Source organism: Notothenia rossii (assembly GCF_949606895.1).
Source record: "Notothenia rossii genome assembly, chromosome: 7".
Taxonomy (NCBI): domain Eukaryota; kingdom Metazoa; phylum Chordata; class Actinopteri; order Perciformes; family Nototheniidae; genus Notothenia; species Notothenia rossii.
In genome coordinates this window covers 16451750-16478767 of record NC_136905.1, presented here as the reverse complement: position 1 = coordinate 16478767, position 27018 = coordinate 16451750, and the positions used below count along the sequence as shown (strand labels likewise).

General features: G+C 40.6%; 1 protein-coding gene across 2 annotated transcripts in view; it reads left to right on the top strand.

Annotated features, from left to right (window-relative positions):
• Positions 1-26341, top strand: part of crppa (CDP-L-ribitol pyrophosphorylase A) — a 40477-nt gene extending 14136 nt beyond the window's left edge. Inside the window, exons 7-10 of one of the 2 annotated variants that reach the window (XM_079691570.1) lie at positions 3876-3953; positions 4152-4244; positions 8577-8708; positions 25590-26341. In XM_079691570.1, coding sequence (XP_079547696.1) covers positions 3876-3953; positions 4152-4244; positions 8577-8708; positions 25590-25694 — 408 coding nt within the window. In that variant the 3' untranslated portion in view covers positions 25695-26341. Of the gene's footprint in view, positions 1-3875; positions 3954-4151; positions 4245-8576; positions 8709-9033; positions 10579-25589 lie in introns of those variants that run through there. The other variant, XM_079691571.1, reaches the window with a different exon arrangement.
• The last annotated feature ends 677 nt before the right edge of the window (positions 26342-27018 follow it).

Genomic DNA, 27018 nt, shown 5'->3' with positions numbered 1-27018 from the left:
TTCCTCCCCCTTCTCCTCATCATCATTCAACCACTTCTGCTCAGTCAGACTTGACAAGCTTCCAGTTTCGACCACAGATAATATCCCTCCCTTTTATTCCTAAGGTTTTTTTTGGGAGCATCACATTCCCATGTTGCAAACATCCTCCTTTTAATTGGTAAAACTGTTCCCAATAGACAATGGAAAACAATAAACATATGCAAAACAGTGAAGAGTGACAGTCTGCTATATTAGATCGGACAGTACAGACCGCACAGAGGTTCCACATGTAGAATGCTCTCCTTTACCACAACAACAATTGGGTTTCCCTTGAGCTAGACACGTAACCATTAACTCAAGCAACCTTTCCTGCTTCTTTTTAAAGCTGGATGTCATAAACATGAGCTTTGTTAGCAAGCATGCTATGTTAGCAAAGTATATGGGATTAAAGGTTTGGTCCAAGTCAACATTTTGTTTATATAGCTCAATATCATATATAACAAATTTGCCTTGAAGGAATCTCAAATCTGTAATGTATACAACCCCCTCAATAAATCACTTGGTGATACAAATGGAAACGTTAAGTAGTGTTTTTGGATTGATATAAATGCATATCAATTGAAAGATAATGCATTCCCCTTTTTAATTGAACTGTTTCATATACTTCGACATGAGTCTAGCACCAAACTTACGCCTTTAAGGGTTCTCTATTTCTTTTAAACAAAGTTACAGATGTTGTACAGGTGTTCATGTGTTCATACTTTATGTGTCTGTCCAGAGTAAATCACCTATACATGGCTTCATATATAGAAACGTGGTTCCTCGATCATCTTCATGAAAGTATATCAATATTCCCCCGGTATAGGTGTTGACAGTGGAAAGGAGAAGGCAGGGCACGCTGCATTATGTCTTTCCATGTTCCAAGGTGATCCAAACAGACCGTTCTCCTTTAAACTCGCTCCAAGTCCGTCATCTGCCGGTGTCAAATGGGCGGATCTGGCTGTCCCGCGCTGGCCTGGGCCCCAGAGACAGATTGGGGTCAGTGTCAGTCTCTGTGGATCGGCTGATTGGAGCCATTCCCCTCAGGTGGCCGGTGGGGATGTGTTTTTCTGGTGCGCGTGCTTCGGAATCAGATACATCCTTTTCAGGGAGTTAAGAAGGGAAGAAGAATGGAGGGGGATATGAAAGCAAAGTTGAAGAAGCGGAAGATGAAGACTTACCTTTGTCCTGTGCCATTACGTGGATCTAATACAGGGATAAGGAATGTTGGGCCTTGCAGATAAAAACTGACAGTATAGTAGTGTGTGTGTCAGTGTTTCCGCCAGACCAGGGCTGAGAGGGCGTCCACCCCGAGAGCGGGGGAGGGGGGGGGGTGCTTGAATTTTGACTTGAGGCACCTTCGATGTCGGGGAAACGATCTTCAATTCTCCGAAAAGAATCCCACCAGACTCCTTTGCCCCTCCAACAGCGGGATGTCCTTGTCCTTTTTCCTTTTCGTCATTTCAAGTGATAAAAACTTGATCTTCTCTCGAATTATTAATATTTTTGGACGCCCTCGGCTCGCGTTCAGGGCGGCCCGAGCTGAATAAGGGCGTTAAATGACGGCCAGACGCCCCCCTGGAGGAAAGTGTTTGTGTGCAGTTGAAGGAACTGGCAGCATGTGTGTGTATGAGCTAAAGACTCACAGTAGGAATACGATTAATTTATCCATCTATCAGCAGGATCTTATCCAAAAGATCCATTTGATGCAGTTTGAATCCAGGTTACAGAGCAAAATATAGTTGTCAGTTGATTACATAAATCGTTTTAAAAAACACCTGGGTGCTAATCTGCCTATTTTAGTGAAAAATGAAGCACAAAAATGATAGTAAATTGGTCAATTTCAGTTTTCTTTTCAACAACTTCCATGTCAGGTGACTCAAAACTCCTAATCAATACAGAGGGGTATTACTACACTTGAATAGGTAGACCCTTCTTTTTATTGGCTTTGTAATGTTTTTTCAGGGTTTTAACAGTGCATTATTTTAAATAAGACACTAAAATTACATAACATCTGTCTCTTCATTAGTTGTTTAAAATTCATTATGCCTCTGGTATCTCACTGCTGTGCTGAGCTTTTTTTTTTTTTTTTGTGACCTTAAAAGTGGTTTGGTCTTTGAGTGTCCACAGCTTCTTGGCTTTCCAGGCCATGACCACATTTAAATAAACATCCCTACTTTGGGATTTCATGCCCAGCCTGGTTTAGATCATGTCATTTTTTGAAACCCTGCAAATCTACATTTTGAACTGAAATGATTTTCCTCCTGAAGCAAGCTTCAGCTAGCGAGAGCGCGCTCGTGAACCGTTGCGCCGGTGTTGAATGCCCGCCGAGATATGCATGCACCTCGTGGGAGCGCACACAGCGTAAAGCAAAAACTCCCAGACATTTCAATGATTTGCACGGCACAGTTAGGTTTGGAAACTAAAACTATATCATTTCCTTTTTGGAGGGCATGCATAACACGGCATAACACAGGAGCCTCGCTGCGGCGAAACTTTTGTGCATTCCGAGTTTGTTCTAATCCCTCAAAATGACAGACTGCTTTCAGATTTTTCCATCATTGTTAAATAATTTACGGAAAATATTCGGTGCGAACACTGCCTCCGGGCAACGTTTGGGTCTACGTCAACCCTAAAGTGTAGGTGCTGTGGACGCTAAATACCAATCCTACAACAGCAACGATGAAAGATTGTAGCCAAGGGAGCAGAGCTCAGAAGATGGCTCTTGTAACACATACACACACACACACACACACACACACACACACACACACACACACACACACACACACACACACACACACACACACACACACACACACACACACACACACACACACACACACACTTTCACGGTTAGGCAGTTCTTTTTTTCTGGTTTATGGCTAACACAGTTCTGTGTGCTGTTATGTTCAGTCATCTTTCTTATGTTGAACGTGAATATATTTACTTTGTGATTGTAATTATGGGACGTATTTCTTCTTTCATAGCAATTTTCCTTCATACTTTCTTGCTGTGAAATAGGTCTTCAATTCTATTCAAAGTGGTCTTAAAAAGTCTTAAATGTGAGTTGGTGACTTTTTTTTTGGGTCACTTTTCCGATGACTTTCTGTTATTTTAATGGAATGAACAACTGTATCGCAATGCCAAACTCAGAGGCTGAATGTTTATTTCTGTGTTTATTTCCTGCATGTGTGAAATTGTAGTTCCAAGCTGTAATAAGAGTCACAACAACAAAGATGAATGTGGAACGGGTCATGGCGGACATGGCGTGCTATCCGGTTGCCTTATGTATGCCAAGGCCAAAGTTAACTAAAAATATCAGGGCCTTAATGTCATGGTTTTTTGTGCAAAAAAGCTTTTACGATTCTTGGCTGTACGACGGCTTTTGATTCAATTTGTGGCCTAATGAAATTTAACTTGGCTTGTGTCAGATCGCCGTCCCCAGCTTTTGCATAAGGCAGAATTTGGATGCCAGTTCAGAAATATAAAGGAGCCCATAAACAGTTTTTTCCTTTTCTAATATCTTCCATTTGTTCTAATGAGCTTTTGATTAAAGTTAATGGAAACAAGCCACAATCGCATATTTCTATTCTGTATTTAAATGTTTTTATAATCATAAAATCAGTCATGGCAGGAAAACAGTTGAGTGTACTCTTACACTAAATGACTAAAGAATTAACTGAAACAAGAACCAGAAGCCTCTTGACCTTGAGCACTGAAGTCAAACAGTCAATGAATTTAAATGCATTACGACACCAGTACTGCGGCTCTTGCTTTAATCGTTATCAAGCAGATCCGGTAACAAGCAGAATATAAACAGAAGATTTAACATCAGGGTTATCTCCGTCTTACAGGAGCTGGCTGTCATCCCAGATCTGACGGGAGAAAATGGCGGGTATCTGTTAAAGGACTGGAACTTCATCCAGGTTTCTGTAAGTCCACATTTTAAGCACAACTTTCCAGAGAAATTAAAACTTATCTGTTGAAATATTCATGATCTTTTCCTGCCAAACAAGGGTCTACGTTTTCTAAAAGCTTCTAGCAGACCTTGTTATCTTGCAGGTCATCGTGGAGAAAAATGTAATCTTTGCTCCAACATTTCTTATCTTCTCAATTTCCTTGGTCTCCAGGTCAATCGTTCTTGCCTGTCTGAGGTGGAGGCTTTACTGACAGCTCTGGAGGCAGCGAAACAGGCTCTCCTCCACCCGCTAGTCGTTATTTTGGTAAGTCCGCACACTGACACTCAATTCATGTTTTTACAGAAAATACTTCAAGGGTATCGCAGCCTCACTGGCAACTCTGTAAGGCTGAGACATGATCATTAGTACCAAATGTCATGGCAATTGATACAAATATTGTTGGTTCCTCTCAGAACCACATATGTGACCCTCATGGTGGCTTTTGAGGAAGGGTCAAGGCATCAGTAGAATGTGAGATGAATAACAATTTATCCAAATTGTTGTTGAGCTGTTCCAATTTGGAACAAATTGATAAACAGATAGTCATTAGAGCCAATAGACTACCTTAGATTTGAAGGACAGATATTTAAAGCAGTGAAGAAGAATAAATGCATATATTTGAGTAATTACAGGAACCATGCTTTATCCACTGCACAGGAAGTTATAGGGAGTACAGGATCACATGGAGGCGTGTGGTGCAGTGGGTTGTGCGTTGGTGTTCGGATCAGGGTTCAAACCCCACTGCAGTCAGCATGTCGTTGTGTCCCCGAGACACTTCACCCCAAATTGCTCCTGTGGGGATTGTCCACAGTATTGAGTATGCAAGTCTCTTTGGATAAAAGCGTCTAACAAGTAACATGTAAAGTAATCATCATGTTGCCAGAACAAACAAAACTGGGTAAATCCTACTTATTACTTGTTTTTCTTCTCTTCACTTGAAAACGTATATAGATGAACAATAGACAGTCTAACAACATTGTTCAAAACACATTCAGTTTTCACAGTCATCCTGGTCTAACTTTTATAAAAGGACTTATTTGACAGTTTATTGAATATAAGCCCAATAATAAATCATTAGCATGAGCAACTGCAGAAGAAATGCATCTGTGTTATAATGAAAAACTAAGTACACACTCAAGTTCTTGTTGGACCATTCATCCTAGCATATACATTTTCAGTCTTGCAAAGCTAACCTGTTAAGAGGCGAATTTACTTATAAATGCTTAGATGAACAAGTTTGATATTTTTTGTTTCCTGCCTTCCTATCCTCCAACGTGTTTAAAGGGCTACTGCGGGTCTGTGTTATTTCTAAGAGGCAGAGTAAAACATGTATCAGTATCATTTCCCACACTATGAATGAACTTTTCTTTTCATGTTGTGAATACAGACATCTGGCGCAGAACAGATTCAGTTTCTTTAAGAATCATGTACTACACAGGGAACCAAACCTTGAGTTTTTTTTTCTCTGCTTGTAAAAACGTCACCTGTAGTCCACCTCGGGTCCCCTGATGAGCTCTTTAGCTGTTTGGAAACCCAACACCTCCCAGGAGAGCGCTGCAACTCGCCTCGCTCACTGTTGGCCCGCTAACAGAGCAACACTGACCTCAGCGCTCACACAGAGCAAAGCCTAAAACAACTGATCAAATCCGATCCAAGAATCATCTAAATATTTGTAAAAGACCTGTTAATCCACTTTTTTTTATTTGGTAAATTGAACCTCTTTGGCTAACATACAGAACAAGGGCCAAAACTACGGCAGATAATAATAAGAAAATATACGTACAGATCGCTACCAACAAAACTAAAGTCTAAATCACTGAAAATGTCACGCTGCATTAGCTAACTGGAACCCCCGCTTGTATTTGTTGTAACACGTTTACACTTCAGATGGAAACACACACACACACACACACACACACACACACACACACACACACACACACACACACACACACACACACACACACACACACACACACACACACACACACACACACACACACTCTCTCTCAGTGGCTAAACTGTGACGCGCTGGGGGGGAGGGGGTGCTAGTGGAGCGCTTACACTGTAGGTGCGGGTGCTAGTGGAGCCTCGCAGATGGGGGTGCTGCAGCCCCCTCAGCCCCACCCCCAGGAGCTCCAACAAGCCGTTTAGGACAGAGAGTGAATACACTATACAGAGTATGAGCATTTCCGTATGAGAAACCAATGTGCGTTTGGAAAATTGCACAATAAAAATCTATACCTCAACAATGGAATTATGATCAGTAGAAATTTTCAAAAGTAATTTAAACCAAACAGATTCTTAAATGTGAGGTTTTTTATTCTCTGAGTATATTGAATAATTTTTTCCCTTTGAATGTTTGTTGACTGACTTTGTATAATGTTGAGGAAATAATGGATAATAAAAACATTCATTAGTTGCAGCCCCACAAAGACTTTATTAAAAGCTACCATGTCTATAACGTTTAACACAAGAAGCATTTAAAGGACAATGATCCATTACTATAACAGATCACACAGATGTTACTTTCCCCTCCCGTTATAAACTGATTTCATGGTCACGTCAGAATGTGTGTGAACTGTCTGGGAAAGTTGTGACTAAACGTGAAGCAGCCTCTTGAGTTTCACGGTTATAAGTGATGAAGCTTAGCTCAGCACCAATGTGTTTTTCTTACCTTTGTTTTTGGAGACGGCTGTTGTTAGGTTGCACACACTCCCCGTTAGTTATCACAGCTTTGATCACATGGTAGTGATCAGTGGCAGGATAATTGAGTTTGAAGTGTAGGGGGTAGCCTCGAGGGCAGAGAGGCAGACTGCGTGGTGGAGGTCACCGTTTCAATCCGTCTGTGAATTTGAGGGGCTATAGCCTTGAGCATTGTATTCAAAGACAGAGCCCCATGTTGTTGATATTAGCACCTTATGTCTCATGTTGTTACTTTCATAAATATATGATTGATGTCGGTTCCAGGAGTTTTTTGTGTTATGTAGTAGACACTTTTCTCTTAGTAATTGGCGGTTAAAATCACATGTCGGGAGACCTCAAACATATTCCTGGATAACAGTTAAACCCCTTGGCAACAATTCTTAAGTTTTACACCACGTTGGCATTTAATTTGAAAAAGGAGCTACGTTTTTATGGACACAAACATCTTTCAGTTCTAAATTTGTGCGAAACCAAAAACGTTTTGCTTTATACTTTTTGCTTTTAAGTGTTCAAACCATCATTGTTGTTGTTCATTGCGAGGACAGATATTAACTGCCAGAATAAAGAGAAAGTGATAGCACCATTTTATATCAAATCAAAAATAACCACTTATTGACCTGCCTTGCATTCTTCCACTGACGTTTGTGTTTATCACCTACTTGCAACCACAGTGGTTATAAAGCAACCACTTAGTATTAATCAGGGTATTACAGATAGCACCTGCAGCTCTCCTATAACAAATAGAATAGACATTTCTTGTTGATGCATTTCATTCTGGTCTTTTGAGGTTACTGTTAGAAGTACGTTTATTATATCCTTCTGCGGTGGACGTCTTTTGAGGCTATAAAAAGCAATCAGGCTCCACTTAGGATCGAATAACTCCACTCGTGATGAAAAAGACTGCTCATGTTTTAGATCACCCAAAACCTTAACTCTCTAGTCTTTTCTTAATGGGATTTGTCGTTGTAAATGGCAATATAATGTATGTAATGTATAAAGTGTTTTACATCTGAAGTATAAGGTTTACAAAGTAGAGATCTCCCTCCTGACAGCCCCATAGACCCAGCCAGTGGCCAAAGGTAGACATGAGTTCAACATGTTATTGTGTAACTGAATAAAGCTTCAGTAAATAATTTTTTTTAAACTTTTTTTTTTTAAGAAAGTTACCAAAATGAAAGACACACTTTGCTTAATTAATTCATACCAAAGTGTTTTCAGATGTGTGGCAGTTTCTATTTTGAAACATATTTATTCATATTGTTAGCATAAACATCACTGTGAGGGTTTCAGTCCCCTCGTGAACTTCTGGCCTGGAGGTTTACTAGCTGCTAATGTGCTGAATAATCACTCTTCAAATTGAACCAGATGACAGCAAGCACCTGATTGATACTCGAGTATAAATGTAGTAATTGCTCAATTAGAGCAGGCGTCTTGACACAATTCAACCGATTATCATAACTATAAACACGTCTCACTGCCGCAGTTTGTGAGGATATATGGCAAATGAATGGCAATGAATACATCTTGGTTCAAGTTTCTGTCAAGGGAAGGGTTATGGTAGTTAGCTAAGATTTGCATTAGGGATGACACAGTAATGTGAAACAATGTGTCTGGATTATGCTCCTCTAATTGGACAGAAAAACCCAGAGGCCCGGAAGATTTACAGCTTAATAAGAGAATCATTATATCTGGAGACAGGACTGTACATCAACCAACCTCTGTTTACTCTCACATCACAGATCCAAGATCTTCCCTGAGCACATCCTTAAAAATCAGGCCAGTTGAGTTGCAACATGTTGAAACGCCTGCTTGAACAATGAGCTGTTATTGCTCCCAAAAAAGTAAGAGATCACATTTTCTGATTTGGCACCATTTCTTCTGTTTTGATAGGTGCTATTGAGTGGTTCAGATGAGCTGTCCGTCAGTGGGAGAGCGGTGGAGCCAGAAGCTATCATGGACCTGGCCTCAGCAGCAAAGCTCCGAAATATTCTTCTCTATGGCATCCAGCTTCATCAGTCAACGGTAAGCTCTTAATCTTTCCCCTTCTTTCTTTATGTTTTCCTGAAGTGAGCCCAGAGTTCCTGCGCTGTGAATACATATCTAAGAGAGGCCAAACCAAACAGAATGGAAAACGTCTTTAGGTGTCTTGTTCCAGTGTCATGCTTTTATGCTTAAGGCGAGGTTGCTGTCTTTTTATCACATCTTTATACAGTATGTGATTGTGCACACTCACTTGGATGGGTGTGTCTTTTTTATGTGGCAACAGGAATAAATGTTTGCCCACTATTGTGATAAAGGATATCAACTTTTCACCTTCCGCTTTGTGTTTTTTTTTTCAACGCCACAGGGATGAAAAGGCTGCAGAAGTGCTTCAGGTGGAAAGCAGATTAATGACTGATCTGTAATTTGAACCTCCACAGTTAAGCTGTGTGTAAAGTGAATCTTCTGCAATGCCTGCCATGTTTGCACAAGAGTCATCAAGGTGGACGCGGTTGAGCTGAAATCCATATAGCTGCTTAGTAAATGTAGGATTATATAAGGTAGACTTATTGATCCAGCGCAGTGAGATATGTCAGGATTCATGCTACCAAAGCCGTCAAATTACAAAATCAGTGCCAGATGTGCAGGGTTAACCAAAGACAAATGCTGAATATTCATGGTGATGTTGGCCTTAAACATGACATTCATCCTGATTTATGGTCAGGACTGACACAGCAATGTGATAAATTAGGTTTGTTGGCAGGCGCATGGCTTCACAAATCAATTTGTAAAAACCTCTGTAGGGATATCTGAGCAGTTCTGCTTTATTCCCTCCTGCTAAAGAGAACGGTGAGGCTGAAGGATGAGGCCTGGTCTTCTGTGGTCAGTTCGCATTGTTCGTCTTGGGGCCTTGACATCACAGCGATGCCTAATTAAAACAAGATGCTTTCATATTCTTGAGCAAAACATGAGATACGCTGCTGGGCCACATGTGAGGTTGATTCCCCTATCAGATGTTGGACATCATGGTTTTCCATTGAATTATAGAACTGATGCTGTTAATTTGTCATCCCGCCTCAAAAGAGAAAAGGGGAAGGGAGTGAACGGAGATAATGCGTGTTTCAACATGACAAAATGCTTATCGCTGTGAGATAGTGGAACAGAAGAATACAGCCTTGTATAAATCATTGTTAGCTTTTTCGTTATAATGAGGATAATTCTACCCAGATGGCCTTATTCATACTTCCAGAGGTGCCTGCCAACACTGCGCCTGTCAGCCATACAGTAGAAATAAATATTGCACATCAATTCTCAGTTAGTTTTGTTTATATTGCCTTAATACAAAATAGCTGAGGGCAGACAATAATGCACACATACTGTCGTGAACATGTTCAGGCAATCACTTTGATTATTGAAAGATGAATACATCTGCATGGATTGCTTAAAAACTTATATTTGTTGTACTCTGTGATTGTTGATTTCATTATCACATGAAATACAGCCCTATGAAAACATATTTTAAATAATGGCAAACATTATTAAATAATCTGCCATAGAACTGAGCGTCGGGCATAACTCAAGCATCTTTGCCATGAAATTAAACATTTTTAACATCCAGAGGGATTATGTCCTTTTCAGAATGGTAGCTCACTTGAGTTGTTTGGCCCACAACAAAACAGCCTGCAATACATTTTCTGTTCCCTGCAAAGAAAGAAATCAGAAAAATATCTTAGCAAGGAAAAACACTGAAAGCATTACATTCTGCTGCTGTGTCCAACATGTGTTCTTCCTGTGACATTCGACAGTTTACATCGTGCATACCACTGCTGCACAATATCAATGTACCCATTTACTATATCCCATTTACTCAATTCATATTTATAAGATTTTGCCTTAAATGCAGTTTTAAAAAGTGTTTTTTCTTCTTATACAAGTTGTAAGTGAATTTCTTTCATGTGGCTTTGTGCACGTGTGTGTGTACAGATTTAAATTGAAAAAGACCAAACTCTATTGCTGTCTCCATACAGTACACAAAGCGGCTCCATGGTCCACGACAATGTTATGGTTTATTATCCAACATCGACCAAACAGGTGCAATCAAGTCACTTTGTCAGTTAAACCTTTTTAAAGATGTATTATTGTAAACAGAGTAATGCCGGATTAAAGGTGAGGTAGGCTATGAACTTTAAAACTAAGTCTCAAAATGACTTCACCACATAACTAACTGTGGAGTTGAGCAGGGTGACGGAGACGCAGAGCAGCATGAGGCAGGGCAACACAACTGTCAGGGAAGTTGGCTAAACTATATTTGAACTGCAGATTTGAACCAAGCGCGGGTACAACCTCCTCTTCTGTTCAGTGTGAATGATTCCTGCCTGACAGCGCTGTCAGCAGCCGTTAGGAGAGGCACTCTGATGTGCGTTAGCTTTTATAACTGTGACCAGGACGTCGCTTTTGCTTTCTCTGACTGTGGACATTTGGTGTTTTCACATCACAGAATAATCAAAGCTATTTAAATATGGGCCAGGGAAAACAGTTAGTGTGCCAGTGTCCTGAACTGACACTAACACCAGAGGAGTGAAAAATAATCTTGAGTATTCATATGGATTGTGTCTCAATTCAATTACAATGTGTATGATGCTCTTTCTGAAATGAGGTTTAAAGGGTTTAAAGTCATCACTGTGTAGAAAGGAAAAGAACAACCTTTGAGAACATCTTCACTCAGAGGAATCGCTGGATTCACCAACCTTTTGGATATCCAAATGTCCTTATTTCTCTCATACAATTCAAGCCTCTAAAAGTTCAAATGCATGAGCACATGGAATTGTTGTGTTGGTCCCAGAGAGGTTGGGAAAACGTTCCACCTTTTTATCGATGTCTTTTTGGATGAAAAGTGGATTCTCTCAAATGAGGCCTGGCCGTGGTTTCACATTATTCAGACTAACGCTGAACCACTGATGCACAATACATCCAGCAGCGTGTTGCAGTGCATGCCACTTCACTCCGTACAGAGGAGAGAGTGAAATGGAGTCACGGACAATGAACAGCAGTCTCACTGAAAGGACATGTGATCAAAGCACTTCTCAAGAGCCTTTTTCCGTTTGTGTTGTTACCTCTCTGAGGATGCCTATCAGGTGGGATAATGAGCGAAAACATCAAACCTAAAGAAGTTGGCTGAGGATATGCAGACACCGGATCCTCATAAACTGACATGATGTTGTGAATATGTATACGCCACCAGTGTCTGTAGTGGCGATAGGAAATGTCATTTGATCCCTCCTTGCACAACGTCCTGGCGACTTGTCATCCGCTGAAAAGGGAGTTGTCAAGGTGATATATGGGTGTTGTAATCCCTGCAGTGAGAGCCCTGATGTTTACCCAACCCCATATTTCCTCCTCCTCAAAGAGCCCGGTCCGGGAATCCTAAACCTGAGGAGAGATTAGCTGGCCGGGAAGAAAAGAGAGGGAGAGAAAGAAGAGGAGGGAGGGGAAGCAGGAAGAAAAGAGGACTCTATAGGTCTATTCTCCTCCACCTGTTCAGATCTACGTCTGAAAGGCAGACATGTGAAACCGAAGACAACCCAGTGAAGCTATTGCTGTGACACACTTGGAGTTGTACCCTCATCGGGTCAAGGGACATCGCCGCTGTGGTTTAAACACACTCCATACTTTTCTCAAGCTTAATCCAACAGTTGTCTTCTTCTGAACCAATGAGTAGTCTTGATCGGCAGGCACAGCTTGAAATGAAAACAAGCAAGGGCCGGAAGGTTGTGCAAAAAGCAATGGCAGAACATTTGATCTGATTCAACACTGATTAATTTCAAGGCGTCACAAGACAACAAGTCTTAAAGTTTAAAAAATGTACAGAATGATCAGATTGAAGAGTTCACACTAATCCCTGTGAGGAGAAAAGTGAAGGGACATGCATTGTGTCCCATACATCATGCAAATCCATGCAATAGTTTTCAAGACATTCTACTGAAAGTCTCAAATGTCAACCTCATGGTGGTGCCAAAGATATTTGCATAAAACCTTTTGGAGAGATTTCAATGTATAAGTGAAACATCTGACCTGCTGGTGGATCACCAAAGTCAGTATAATTCATCCTTTGTGGACCATGATTATATGTACAACATGTCATAGCAATCCATGGAATAGATTGAAAGTAAATGAACTGACATTTCCATTCCTGGAGCTGGCTAAAAAGAGTGTTAAAGTACGCCAAAGCTTATAAAGTCATAAACAATTAGGTTTGACTGCAAAGTTCCATAACTGAAAGCTGGTCCTTCAGTTGAGTCCCTTTTTAAAATGAATTACACAGTCCTGGAGAAATCCCTAAATGAAGCGCCAAGGGAAAATGATTTCTCCAGAGGTCTTTGTCCACGCTTTCTTCTCACACTATATCTGTCAGTCGACATATGCAGCTTATCCTGCTCAGGTCCAACTGGGCAGACAGGTGAAACCCAACACACGCAACTGAAGCTTTTGCTGTGACACCCATGTATTCTCACCTTGGCGGGGTCAAGGGAGGTCAGGAGTCCTGCCTTCTCCGCTGTCTCAGCACCCTCCCGACCTTTCTCTGAGTCAATCCAACAATTGTCCTTGGATGAATAAGTGACGGGTGTTATATTTTTTGTGATTAAAGAGTATTAGAACCTTTGACACGGACTGAGAGACTATCATCATTCCAATGTCTAAAAATGAGAAGTTATCTTTTATTATGAGACGAATATGATCACCAAAATTGCTTGCATTGGCTCATTGACTAGACTAGTCTTGGAGCTGAGCGGACACTGTAACTGATAAGGAAAAAACGCTTAACAAAACAAATATTTGACAAGTTCCTTTAGAAAACATTGCAGAAAGCAGCACAGATAAAAAAAATGAAATGGACTTGTTTTGCGTTTTTGGGAGGGCTGACAGATTTGGCTAGTCTTACTATTGATCCACTGCATGTTGCGTCCAACATCCACCCTGAGCCTCCACACAGTTTTCCCCTGCTGTTTGCCTAAGTACTTGTCTTTGGTCTGACAATTATGTCTTTAAACTTTTTGTAAGATCCCCCTGGAAATGTGTATGAGAGCACTTGGCTCCCTTTCTGAAATCATGACATCTCCACACAGACAGAAGCCCGGGGATCACTCCCCTCCTTAGTGATGTATTTGTCGAGTGTTAGGGTCAGAGCCTAGAAGAAACATGCACTGCCGCAACATGTGCAGGATATCAAGCCTGATCTTCCACGCACAGAGCTCTCCAGATGTCTGTCGGTATGTGTGAAACTTGACCGCCAGAGTTTGGCTCAAGGAATTAGACATACCAAAGCGATGTTTACTCAGCTTTGATTTCTAAGATTAAAAAGACCAGTGAGCGCGCTGTTTGGGCTGATGCGACTTGACTCCAGCTCTTATGGACAATTCGGAAATGACATTCCCAGAGAGAATTTGTCTTTCAAACAGACGGTATGTTCTTATGCAGGATTAATGTAAGCCAGCTCTTCACAATTAGTTTGTAAACATTCAATCACTATGAGTAAGGGAAAAACATGCGTGTCTGTTTGTTTTGCCACTTGGTTTGGAGCTGTTTCTGACCACCCACAGCAGTCCTGGTTTGAGTTTTCCTTATATCATGGGTGAGCACGGCTCTGTAGGGATTACGCTTTCATTTAACAGGCCTCATCAAAGATTGTTTTTCTGGCGCTCACCTTCCTGCTCTGCTTCTGCTTTTATTTGCAGGGACCTCTTTGTACACATGCTTGGGTGGGGTGGAAAATAGCTGTGGAATAGCACAGTGTATTTAGACAACGGAAAATACCACCAGATGCCCCAAGATGCTGGTAGAACTTGAGCTAAGGCTGATAAATGTATCTGCTCCTCCAGTTGCTCAGTGGACTTAACAATCAAATTCATTTTTAATAATGGAACATTTTTAAATCTGCATTATCTACATACTGATGATTGGCTGCTCATGGCCACGTTTAGGGACTACCTAAAACCTTTAAAAGAATATTAATGCTTTCTAAAGGTTTCAAAGCCATGGCCAGAGATATGGCCAATTATCTGTTGTGTTGATGGGTAGCTCCATCAATTAACCACGAGCCAAAATGTGTACATCTAACATCAAACTTTAAGTATTATGAAAGTTGCCAAAAAACAATTTATCATGTAAATCTGATTTAATGAAATGTGCATTGTCTATCTTTAGGCTATAATCTTTACAAAACTGAAATCATCAAAAAGAAACGATGTGGATACAAATCAAGCCTCTGCTGCTATACTGAAGTCCCTTAATGCACAACCATGAATCAAGCCCTTGTTTGTTTGGATTATGGCCAAACTTTTTGAGCTTTTTTGTAAGTAATAATATCAACCAATTTGCTTGGAGGCCGGCAAAGAAACTGAAAAAAAGGACTGGTGAGTTTTGGGATTCAGGCATCATGGCTAAAATCAAATTTCCTGCTCTGATGGAAACACCTACTGGAGGTTCATAAAGCTTTAAATAACTAGATTGCAAAGTAGGCTTCATGAACTTAAGTCTGGTCTTGTATTTAATGTCTTTAAATGAATAGCACAGTCACGCATTCTCATATGAAAATGATTTTCCTTTACAGTTTCTCGCAACGGTCCCTTTTTTGTTCTCACACTATATCTGTCAAGCCACACGGCCGGCTTTATCCCCCTGATGTTTAGTCTGCGGTACACTGATATTTTGACAGCAGTACAAAAACTCACTGTTGCACCTATGTTTGTATGTTTGGCTTACGGCCTACTGCGATCGCAATCTTGTGCTTGTATTAAGGATGGAAGTGAAGGCACTATGTCTTGCCCAGATTGTGCGCTGCTGATAACCCGGCTTGTAATAAATGTCTTGTTCTGTGAAATACTCTTGCATCTGCACCTGACCTCAGATGGCCTGGGATGTGGACGGTATTTGGCTTCCTTTAGTTTGGTGTAAGTGATACAGTGTGATAAGTAAATGAGGCATCCGTGGAGGGTGTGTGTGCTTTTGGGGCTCCTTCTCACCACATGTGGGATTTGGTATGTCCCAGTTCATAAATCCCACCCATGCCTTCATGCTTTCATACCTCCTCAACTAAAGAGCCATTGTTCTGCTCAATGTTTTGAGGTATGTCTTTCGGTGAGTTGAATTCAAACAAAAGTTGTCTCTCATCAGACAAAAATGTCACTGAGGGGATGCAGTGGAAATACAGACCCCTCGTTGTCCCATTCTTAGCAGAGTTTTCCTTCCCTGAAGAGCAGAAAGGGAAGTTGTACATTTAGAAGTGACTAACAAATTGCTATGTTTGCCCAATCGACGCCCCTAGACAGGATATTTTGGAAACCAGTGTTGAAAGAGGTTTACCAGTGTACCGTGAAAGGGTTGTGTGGCAGCAATTGTTCTCTCAATGGGGTCTGAAAAGCAGTTCTCAATACAAAAGTTTTTCTATTCTATGGAAAGTCTGAGGGAACTCACTAAAGTAGGGTGGGATACAGACTTTCATTTTCCTACGATCCCTTTCAGATGAAGTGAGGCAGAGTGGGAAGGACACAGGTATCTAAAGTACAGACATTCAGGCAATGACACTAAATACCTCAAAACTCAATAAAACATTGTCAGAAGTATGAAATGTTCATGTCTCTGTCGTCTTTGTCAACTTCAGCTCTAAGTCTATTCATGGCTGAACTTACAGTTTAAGCAAGATGTATACTCTGAAGGTTGTTTAGTGACAGAGCTCAGTAGGAAATATTAAAACTGACTGGATCCCTGCTGCTCTGAGGTTTAGTTCCTCTGATGACTTCAAATGTTTCTCAGGTGCCACCGAGGCTATTGGTCTTATTTGATTGATCCTGTCACACTTTATACAGTATAAACCCATTATAAAGTGAAGAATGGAAAGTTAACATTTGCAATACTGCACTTAAGTCCTTTTTCCCTATTTTTCAACCGATCTGAAAGAATGCAAACCTCAATGAGTGGAAATAAAAATGTCCACCAAGCAAAACAACTAGCCAACCTTTATCATAAAACGGTTCCAAACGTAATGCTGTACAATTTTGAGGCACTCCTTTAATTTATTTTTATTTTCGCCATTTATTTTTTATTTCCTGTCTTTTTAATTGAATCTTTCTTCAGATCTTACTTGAACACATCTATTAGCACAAGAATCTATCAAACTAAAGGCAAACATAACTCAGAAGATACCAAAAGATACCACCTTATTCAGGTCAAACTAGATCATTTCTATGAAATACAAAGAACATTTGACAGTATTTTGCCTGTATTGCACATTTTTCAATTGATATTTTGAACACCATTTTACTATACTCAAGAAAAAGGACTTTCACAGAGCAGCAGAACTTACACTTTATACAATTAGTTATTTTAATAATTTAATGAAATACTAAGCACAACACTTGCAATCTGAGTTTATTTTCTAATGTCCTTTCTTTTTTTTAGAAATCAATAACACTTTATTCCTGTCATGAAGGCGGCAATGCTCTTCTTCACAATAAGTACTTTTATGTGTGATATTTCAGGACATTTCTTGGCTGAAACCATTCCACTTCTCATTGTCACATTGACCTTCTGGCTCGTTCATAACGACCGCTTGCCGGGTAGCTCAATATTATCCTAACCCACAGAGCTTTATTTAAAATGTCCGTGAAGAACGTTTCCATCGTTTCTAAAGATACAAAATATGTCAGAATAAACTTTGGGGAAAGTGTTTTTAAAATGATGCGCTAGACCTCTTGGATATTTCCAGCCATCAACAACATGGAGCCTTGGGTTTAAAGCTTCCCTCATATATCTCCCAATGAAAAGCTGGAACCAGCAAGTAAAGAAACAGTATAATACTGTCAGACTGGCGCAAATAAAACTATCATGAATCTTAGAGCTGCTAAAAAAAAGAAGAAGGGTGACATTCAATGGTAAGAAGTTAAAGATTAAAATGTAGACTTGTATTTTAATTGTATAACTCAACTCAACTCAAGTCATTCTTCCACCATTTCTCATTTTATTAAATGAATCTCTTTAATATTTGGTTCTGTAATCAGACTTGAACCGGCCAGTAATCGGACCTGTTGCCCTCTTTTCTCCATGCAGTTTAGCCTCAAGCTACTGTCATGATACACAGAGGGGAGTGAGGGCAGCAGGAGCACAATACCTACTCGGGGACGAGCTGTCAGAAGCCCTGAAAGACTATCCGACCCCAGACCAAAAGACTGGGTGTTTTTAGCAGTATTGTATCTCTGGCATTCTACACGCGGGTCATTTAGGGAGAGTTTCTACAAGCAATTACTCCATCCATTATAGGTGCTGAAAAGAAATGCTCTGTGAAGTTCAAATTAGTTGCGTTTAGCTTAAGGAGTCCTAGAGTGGGTAATGCTGTCTGACCTTGTTGCTAATAATGATACTGCCCTCAAGTGGATACTACAACTGTCGGGACTGCAACACCCTCCTTTCACAGGCGAGAATACAGTGACACTTAAAGAGGCCATAAACATTTCTAAATGTTCTTGGCCACCTTGGTTATGGTAGCTGGTGTGACTCTTACAACTCTTTCCAGTTCTCTTGGCTGGGGTCCTTCGCCAAGCTTTTCCGTAAGCTGTTTTTCAATTAGGACCCAGCGCTCTTGGCATTTCATGAAGGGAAAAGAAGTGGAAGCCCTTAGCAGCAGCAGGAGCATCAGCGGCAGTCCTCAGGGCTGGGGATCTCGGAGGAATGACAGAGGCATACAAATTGTCTCAGTTAAAGGTCCTAATTGCCTGAAACCTTTAGGCTTCAAAGCAGGCTCTTCTTGTGTGGCAGAAGTACTGCTGCGCGCTTCTCTCAGAAGGAAAGGTTGATTGCATCTGTGGCATTTATGAGTAGGGAGTTTGAGGATTGCTTATTGTGTGGTCCGCTGATACTCTCCCCCCTCGTTCTTCCACCGTTTGCTCTGCGTTTGAAAGAACTGTCGCCTCACCGCTTGTCAAAACCCTCCCTTTAAACAGTAAGCAAAAATAGAAGCTAATGATTGAAGTTCCATTCAGTACACTTGCGGTCGCAGTATTGAATAACAAGGCTGTTGCATGTGTTTTTGCATTCATACACATGGGAGTGATTTAAAGCATTTTGCTTTTACTTACTGCCCAGTAGAATTATATTATATTGCATTGTCTATGTTTTAAAACAATGCTGTCACTACATTTTAGAGTATGACTTGTCTTCTTGAATACATTGTACGTTCGTGGTCCACAAAGGAAAAATAAAAGTCTAAACAAACCTGAAGTCTGCAGACCTCTCTCCAACTATGACTTGTATCTTATGGAATTTTCCCCTTGGTACCCATTCATTGTTTGCTAACAGTCTATATATATAAAGCTACATAAATGTCATCTCGGCCACTAAGGGATTGGACACATCAGTAATCGATGTAACAGAGGCTCTGCTGTCAGTGGAAACAAAGTGTTGTGTTAAAAATGTAAATGTCTCTTTTCCATTAAATGTGACATAATTACTGATGATAGTCCTTCCACTAATGTGAATAAATGATGATACTTTTGGCCGGGAGTTGAAGTCTGGAAGGTGGAAAGTGGGGTTCCATTATTATTAATAATAATAATAATAGTAAAGTGAATCTTGGGAACTTTAATAATAGAATCAAATAAAATACCCTCCTGTGACTGCACATAGCTCATGAGGTACTTTCTGACTTTGGAACAAACAGTATGAATATTAGTTTGGCTCTGTAAACAGGTGAAGAATGGCTATTGCTCATCGGACAAATCTGTTTGTGGTCGTGATCTCCAAGACTGAGTTAAGCTTCTTCTTCATGTTTTATCTCATGTCTGTCAAAACAACCAGCCATGTTTGTTTTAACGCTGCCCTATCTGGAAATAGTCAGACTTGTGCGCACGCTAGCTCCATTTCCATATTCTGCTGGAAAAGACAGCAGGACAGAGTCAGTGGAAATGCTGGAGGACATGAGATCTGATGATGACGATGATGAAAAAAAAAATCTGGAGACAGACAAATCCCTCCAGGATCTCATGCCAGGGTGCACATGTACGAGTAAAAACCCAGTCTGTCTGTCGTATGCGTGCCTACTCTCTTATCTGTGTAAACCATAGACTGTATATGTAAACACATGCATTCCCTCTCATGGATATTAGCGTACTCATAACAATGAGCCAGCGTGCTGCTCATTAGCCAGCTGCTTTATTCCTCCTGGATGGTCTTTAGTGGAAAGAGGAGACGCGAGCTCAACGGGGCGCCACCCCCGCCAGCGGGTCAGGAGAGGTACCAGCTCTCGTCTGTCATGACTTACTTACTGGTTATCTTTTCCGGGACGACAATCAATCAGTTAACATGCTACTCACACTAAAGCTATATAGATTTCAGTCTTAAAGCAGTTAGACATGCAAATGTCTCAGAGTGTTTCTGTTAAGAAATCCTACCCTTTTGTTTTGCTTTTTTTTTTACGCATTTGAGTGGCAGTTGTGACTACTCAAAGCTCCGCCACGAGTCAATGAAGAGCTCAGGTCGTATTTGTGTTCTACTGTGCAGGCCACTACTTGATTTAATAATGCGGTTTTATGAAGCATGATTCATATTTCAAAGGCTGCATATTTGGAGTGGAAATAATTCAACACTAGAGCTTAGACAGGCTTAAAACTTTGATCTTCCTTCTTTTCTTTTTCTTATTTTCTCATATTCAAATGTAAGTGTTTTTCTGTTCTGCCTATAAGCAAAACAGACCAGTCTATAACAGAGCCATTTGCTGTGGTTTGATGACTGTCTTCAATATGCCCAAAACACCAGAGTCCTGTACTACAAATCCAGTTCAGCCACATAGCTGCACCTGCAAGGTGAATACAGCTGGTAAAAGAAAAAGTGTTTGAATGCGTACATTAACAGGTTTATGATATCACTGCCCCGTCCAAGACACGATCTGACTTTAATTACATTTGACTCGAGTGTTTCGTCAACTTAATGTGTTGCTTAAAATAATACTTCTGCATACAGTATGTGACACTGTGAGTGTTACACGGCCAGATACGGCTCAAGAAGCTGACTCAGATAAGGAATTATATGATACATTATGATGTGATGTGAATAATAATGAGACACATCGACATCTGCACTCACAGTGCCGCGGACTGTACTTAATGTTACTTTGATCCGGTTACTTATGTTGTGGCAGATATTTAAGTAAGCTTTCTTAACGCTAATGTTATAATTGTCAGATTGCTCTGAAGATGGGAGGTGATATTCTATTAATGTTCACGTTCACAGTCAGTTGATTTTTTTTCCGGCCGTCTTTCCTGCAACGGCAGTTTTTCTGTATTTCCTTTCTCCTGTAATATGACTTGATCGCTTTAAACTCCGCACACTGAGCTCTGATTGGTCAGCAGGCAGTGCTTTCACTGAGTTGATCTCTTATCCTGGAACCTAACCTGCTCCGGGGCAGGTTAGCCGCACAGCATAAGTTACCATGGAGATCTAGCCCGGTAAGAAGAGAACCAGCGTCGTAGGACCGGAAACCCAGAATGTTCCCTGAAGTTCGCTCGCTAAGCGAAAATCCGGCTTTGTAGAGGCCTCTGGAGTTCTCGTGACTTTCCCATCAAACTTGTCAATGCACTTGGGTAGTAACAGACCAGTGATCACGCTCATCACATTTATCTTCCCCGCTGCCTTTGAGCTCCTCTGAACACATGTAACATCTCAAATACTTTTCGTGCAAAGATGTAATTGCTTTTAGATAACAATTGGAGGAATGCTTTGATCTGATTGCTTATGGTGTAAACAATGAACGATGCTATTAGATTTGTACTTGGATCTTTGATTTCTAGGAGCTCCTGGCTAATCATTGATGGAGCTACACATACAGGACATGTGAAAAATGTTGTGCTATCAGCTGCTCTCTGCTGACTGCTTACAGATGTTGTGATTAAACCACAGAACAATGACTTGCGTACATCGTACAACCCTCCCCAGAAAAACATAAAAGCCCCAACATTTTTCTTTCCCTTTGATTCTTCAAAGATTTATCCAATCTTAGATCTAAAAGCATATTAAGGAAAGATTGTTGAAGCTTACACAGAATGCCTCTGGAGCTCATTCAAAACTATCATATTTGGATTTCATCATTTCTTTTTTGACTCTCTTTAATCAATGAGGAGGTTGGAGTTGCTGATCTGTACCCCAATCCCCCCTTCAGTTGGTTTAGTGTGGAAAATCCATGTCATCTGACTCCCCCCTCGCTGGTTTTGATTAGAGAGGAGCACTCGGAGCTCTGATGCCAGGTCCCTCGCTCCCATTAACCACGGTCAGGCCCGATTCCACGCTCATCGCTCTCACACCTCGTCACATTCCCGTCCAGATCCTGAACAAACTGTGCTGAGAGGAGCTGGCCGGTGAAGCTAGGCATTGAGATAAAGAACAGAGTAAAAGAAAGCTTATTTTTCTCCTGTTGATCTTTCACTCAGCTCCAAATGTGTTTAACTGCTGACACATAGTTGTAACGCTAAATGCCTTTGGAAGCCAGATCTGAATGTTAAACGGGAAGCTCCAGATCACAAATCATGTTTTTTTGTCATTTAAGTGGGAAATGTTTTTAATATAGTTTTATGTTCCTCTTTGTGGATGCTAGGAAATTAAAAGCTTTGTGCAAAGCCATCTTAAATAGTTTGATTTCCCTCCAAGCTAACCTCCCCTTTGAGAGCTGGCTGATGAAGTTGGTTATAAACCCAAAACAGAAAGGGTTATTTGACAATAAATTAATTCACTTCAGATCCAATTCTGTTTTAAAGGATATTACGATTTATTACAACTTGGATCCTTTGTTTTTGGCTGTTTGATTACATTATACTTTCCAAAGTTGAAGGCCTTTTTCACAACAGACATTTAGATTTCTCTTGGCAGAACAAGTCATAAAAGCTTACTTCATATTAGGTGTTGCAGTTGTGAATCCTTGCTTACTTCAACACTGAAAAAAAAATCGTTAATGTCATTAGTAACACGTACGCACTTCCTGTGTGACTTGGCCCTGAAGTCTTTTGCCAAAAATGTAAGATTATGAAAATATTTCGACAAAAGAAAAGTTTTACAGGTGGTTAAGAAAGAGAAAAGAACTGTCAAATTATTTCCTGAACTGTTTGCTGAAAAACCCTCACAGTTCAGTCTACCTGCACCACATCTGAACTTACATCATTTGATGTGCAGATTCAAGATAAGATGGACATTTATTAATCCCTCGTGGGGAAATTGTTTCTCTGCATTTGACCCATCCTAGCGTTAGGAGCAGTGTGCTGCCATTTTGAACGGCGCCCGGGGAGCAGTGTAGGGAACGGTGCCTTGCTCAGGGACACCTCGGTAGCACTTGGTCTTGCCGGGACTTGAACTGGTGACCTTCCAGTTGCCAAGCCCCTATCGACTTCGCCACCACCTCCCCAAATTGAAATGCCCTAATTTCAATAGTGAACATGCCACCATATTGATTTTAAATGTATCGCGCGCTGTGCAAAAACTAAAATATTGGCAGGCATAGCAACAGTAACTAAGGGAAGGTAGGGCTTAGCAACCAATCAGGTTGGCCAAAACTATAAAAGTAAGATCCAGGATATACAAACATAGACTTATTCTTATTGCGGGAACCAAACTGTCCCAGGCCTTTATTTGTTCTCTTTTCTGTAGTTAAACATCCTTATTTGTGTTCTAAGTTGTATATAATATACCTTTTTTAAACGTTTTTAGAATTGATTTTTTTACATGCATGCATGCTGCTACATCAAAAGCAGTGTCATAAGCTTTTTGAAAGTGCACGATGGATGAATGTAGAAGACCAGGTAGAGCATGAAGCATAAATCTACATGAGGAACAAGTTAGCTCCTTTTGCTTCAGTGCCTTTAATATGAACATCAGGTCATTTTGAGGCCTCATCAAGAAACTAAATCAAAGCAGGAAGTTGCCGTAGACTGAGGAATGGAGTTAGGGAGTGAAAATCATTAAAAGTCCATTTTGCAGGCAGTTTCCAGAACAAAAATAAGAAGAAATAGATACAGAAAAGAGGAATCACCGAAGTAAAAACAACCATACCACTGGAGTTGGGCAGTAAATGATACGCACTGACTGAATGAGAGAACGTTTGGTCTCTCCGTGTGGTTTAGCATAGATCTGTCTGTAGGCCTTATTGGTTCACAAGCTTCAGAGGACTTGAAATCAACACAAATTTGTGGTGTTTAATTCTGTGGAGTTGTTTATCTTTGTTTGATTTGAAAGAACAGAAGTCACGGAAGATCCTCCACCAGATTTTGTTATCCTTACAATCAAACTAAATGTGATGAATTTTGATTGTTATTCATTATATGCTGTGTTTATTTGTCTTCACAGCTGTCTCCAACTAGATTCTCCTCGATGAGGACAAACCTTTTAGGATTGTTAAATCCAGAAAACAGCCAGCGTTATGGCAACATTTTTTTTAGTAAATACTTGTAGTTAGTAAATTCAATCATTAAGTATAATTCTGAAATCGACCATTATGCATAATAATTACTTATACTTTTGTAATTTGACTTAAGTAAGAGTTTGAAGGCAGGACTATTACCTGAGTAATTCTTCATTGTGGTATCGCTACTTATACTTAGTACACAAATCTCCTTCACATCAGGCCTATTCCTTACTTTTGCCATTACTATAAGTGGAACAACCTTTAAATTCCAGCCGGTTTGAACTGGCTGCTAACACTCACTAGATGCTGCTGGCGGTCCTGCTGGTTTACAAACATTAGGATGACTCAGATGGAGCCGTGACTAGTGGGAGGAAAGATAAACGTGAACAAATGTGAATCTGCTCTGGGATTTGTTGTTCTTATTCCAGGATCCAGATAAAAGCATTGAGATAGAATCTCATTTGCAATGCTGACCTGGCCAAGAAGGCAGCAACGTTACACATAACACATAACACAAACATATAAAATACAGAGAACATAACTAAGAAAACAAAAGACAAAAAAACAGTCACTACATTGTGCACACTAAGACAGTAAGAAAGGTGCACTACTTATTACTGCAAGAGCAGCTGGTGGTAAGGACTTCAGACAACTTCAATTTAAAACATGCTATTGAGACAAGTGCCGTCAGTTTGAGGCGTGATTGAAGGTCATTCCAAGACCAAGGACCATAATAAAAAAAGACTCCTTTTCCCAGCCTCAGTCCGCACGGCAGGAACCTGGAACCGTATCAAGGCACTGGATCTGAGGTTGTAAGAGTCACAAACTGGAGCAAATCTGGCACATATGTAGAGTGAAAGCTTACCTAAAATGGCTTTATACATTAATAAAAACCAATGCTGCATCCTACGCATAGTAAGTGAGTACCATCCAGTTAGGCTATACAGTTTGCAATGATGAGTCCTATAGGGTGCATTTGATATATATCGCAGTGCAGCATGGTAGAGTGGGTCAAGTTTGGCCAACACAGTGGGACAGGCAAATCTATAAATGGTATCACCGTAGTCCAGCTGGGACAGGAATAAACCAACCTTTTACGGGATGAAGTTGAAAAACAACATTTAAGTCTGTAAAGGAAGCCAAGAGTGAATTTCAATTTCTTTGTTAGAACTTCAATATGATGTTTGAAGTTCAGATTACTGTCCAACCAAAAGCCCAGATATTTGTATGTATCAACAAACTCAACAGAGACACCATCGAGGGTGTCAATGGAGAGGCAAGAGGACGCTGACTTGGGAGCAAAAAGCATTGCTTTGCTTTTCTTACTGTTCAAAAGCAGTTTGGAATCAAGAAGTGCATGCTGCAGCGTGATAAGATCAGATTTTAAATCCTCTACTACTGAGCTCACGAGTCTGTCATTTGATGTCATTTGATGTCATTTACCAGAGGCCCTCCCTGTCTCTCCTCCCTCCCTTCCTCCCTCTCTCTCTCAGGACACCATGCATTGGGAGAGGTCCGTGTCGAGGGTCGCTGAGATCACGTCAGCCCTGATCCGGGACAGGAGCCCCGCCCTGGTGGGACAGCTTCTGCAGGCATGAAGGGAAGCAGCATGGACAGAAAACCCCCTCACCATGACTCATGAACACAGCAGGGATAAGACAGTTGGCTTTATTTTAGCCTTCTTTACCAATTACAGAGAGTTTAAAGGGATACTCCCACCATTAAGTACAGCTGTTTCACAAAGCATGGGGACTTTCAGGACCACCTTAAAAGAGAAATGACAAAATTGAAGCAGAACAGTCCTAAGTGTGGGTCCCTTGGCTAGAGGGTCTAGAGACCATGTTTTTATAATCACCAGAAAGTGGAAAAATGATGTTTGTATGCGGTGTTCACAGAAGGCTTTAATGCAACCTGTGCCTCTTCAAGTTCAGAGAATGTGAAGTGTTTGGAGTTAATCTGCTGTATTGTGACATGATAACTACTGCTTGTACCACTGGATAAAGTTGCTCATGACTGACACTAATATGTTAAATGGTTTGTATATATTTTTACTCCATAAAATCTGCTTATTTAAAACAATAAACAGTTGTTATTAATTACTTTAATGGTGGCTTTGTATTCATGGTGGTAGGACCCTTAAATCAAAGCAACTATGTGGAATACAGCCAAACTTATTTTCATAATTTACACCTGTGCTCTTCCTCATTTGACAAGTAAAATTACTTTTGTAAACATTTGCTCTCAACTTAAACTTTGTTGAGTCTCTGGACTTATTCCAGTGATGCCTCTCCTCTCCTTTTTGTGAGTTGCCCTCCTCTGGAGATCACCTGACCATTCTCCTGTCTCGGCTGACCCTCATCATCTTCATCCTCATCAGTCTCATTACACACAGACGACAGCTTTCAGTCACTCTGCTAGGTGATCTATTCTGCTAAGCTGCTACAGCCAAACTCTTACTTACCTTTACTTACTAGAAATCTTCTTGCATATACTTTCTTGCCTTCTTAGTTTGTCATGGCCAAAACCAACAACAGCAATAGTTATCTAATGTTAAATATTAAGTTGCAGAATAACAGTGAAATATGTGTTCTCTGTTAGGCAAAGAAAGGAAATTACAACAGAACTGTCCTCTCCATCTCTGGTGAAGCATAACCAAATGTCAGGGAAAGTTGACCTTTTTGTTAAGTATTTTCTGTCCCCAGGATCGTGTATTTGTCACAGGAAAGGAGGGAAAACAGTTGTGCACATCAAAGAGTCTTAAAAGTGTTGATGCCGGAACATTCCTAAAATGACAACAAAGGCTTTGTCGCTCTGTGTACACTTTTCAAACTTCCAGAGCATCTCCAGTTTCCTGCCGTCCTCTGCAGCTCGGTGGAATTCCAAGTGTTGATAGAAAGCCGCCTCGGGCATCTTCAGATTCCT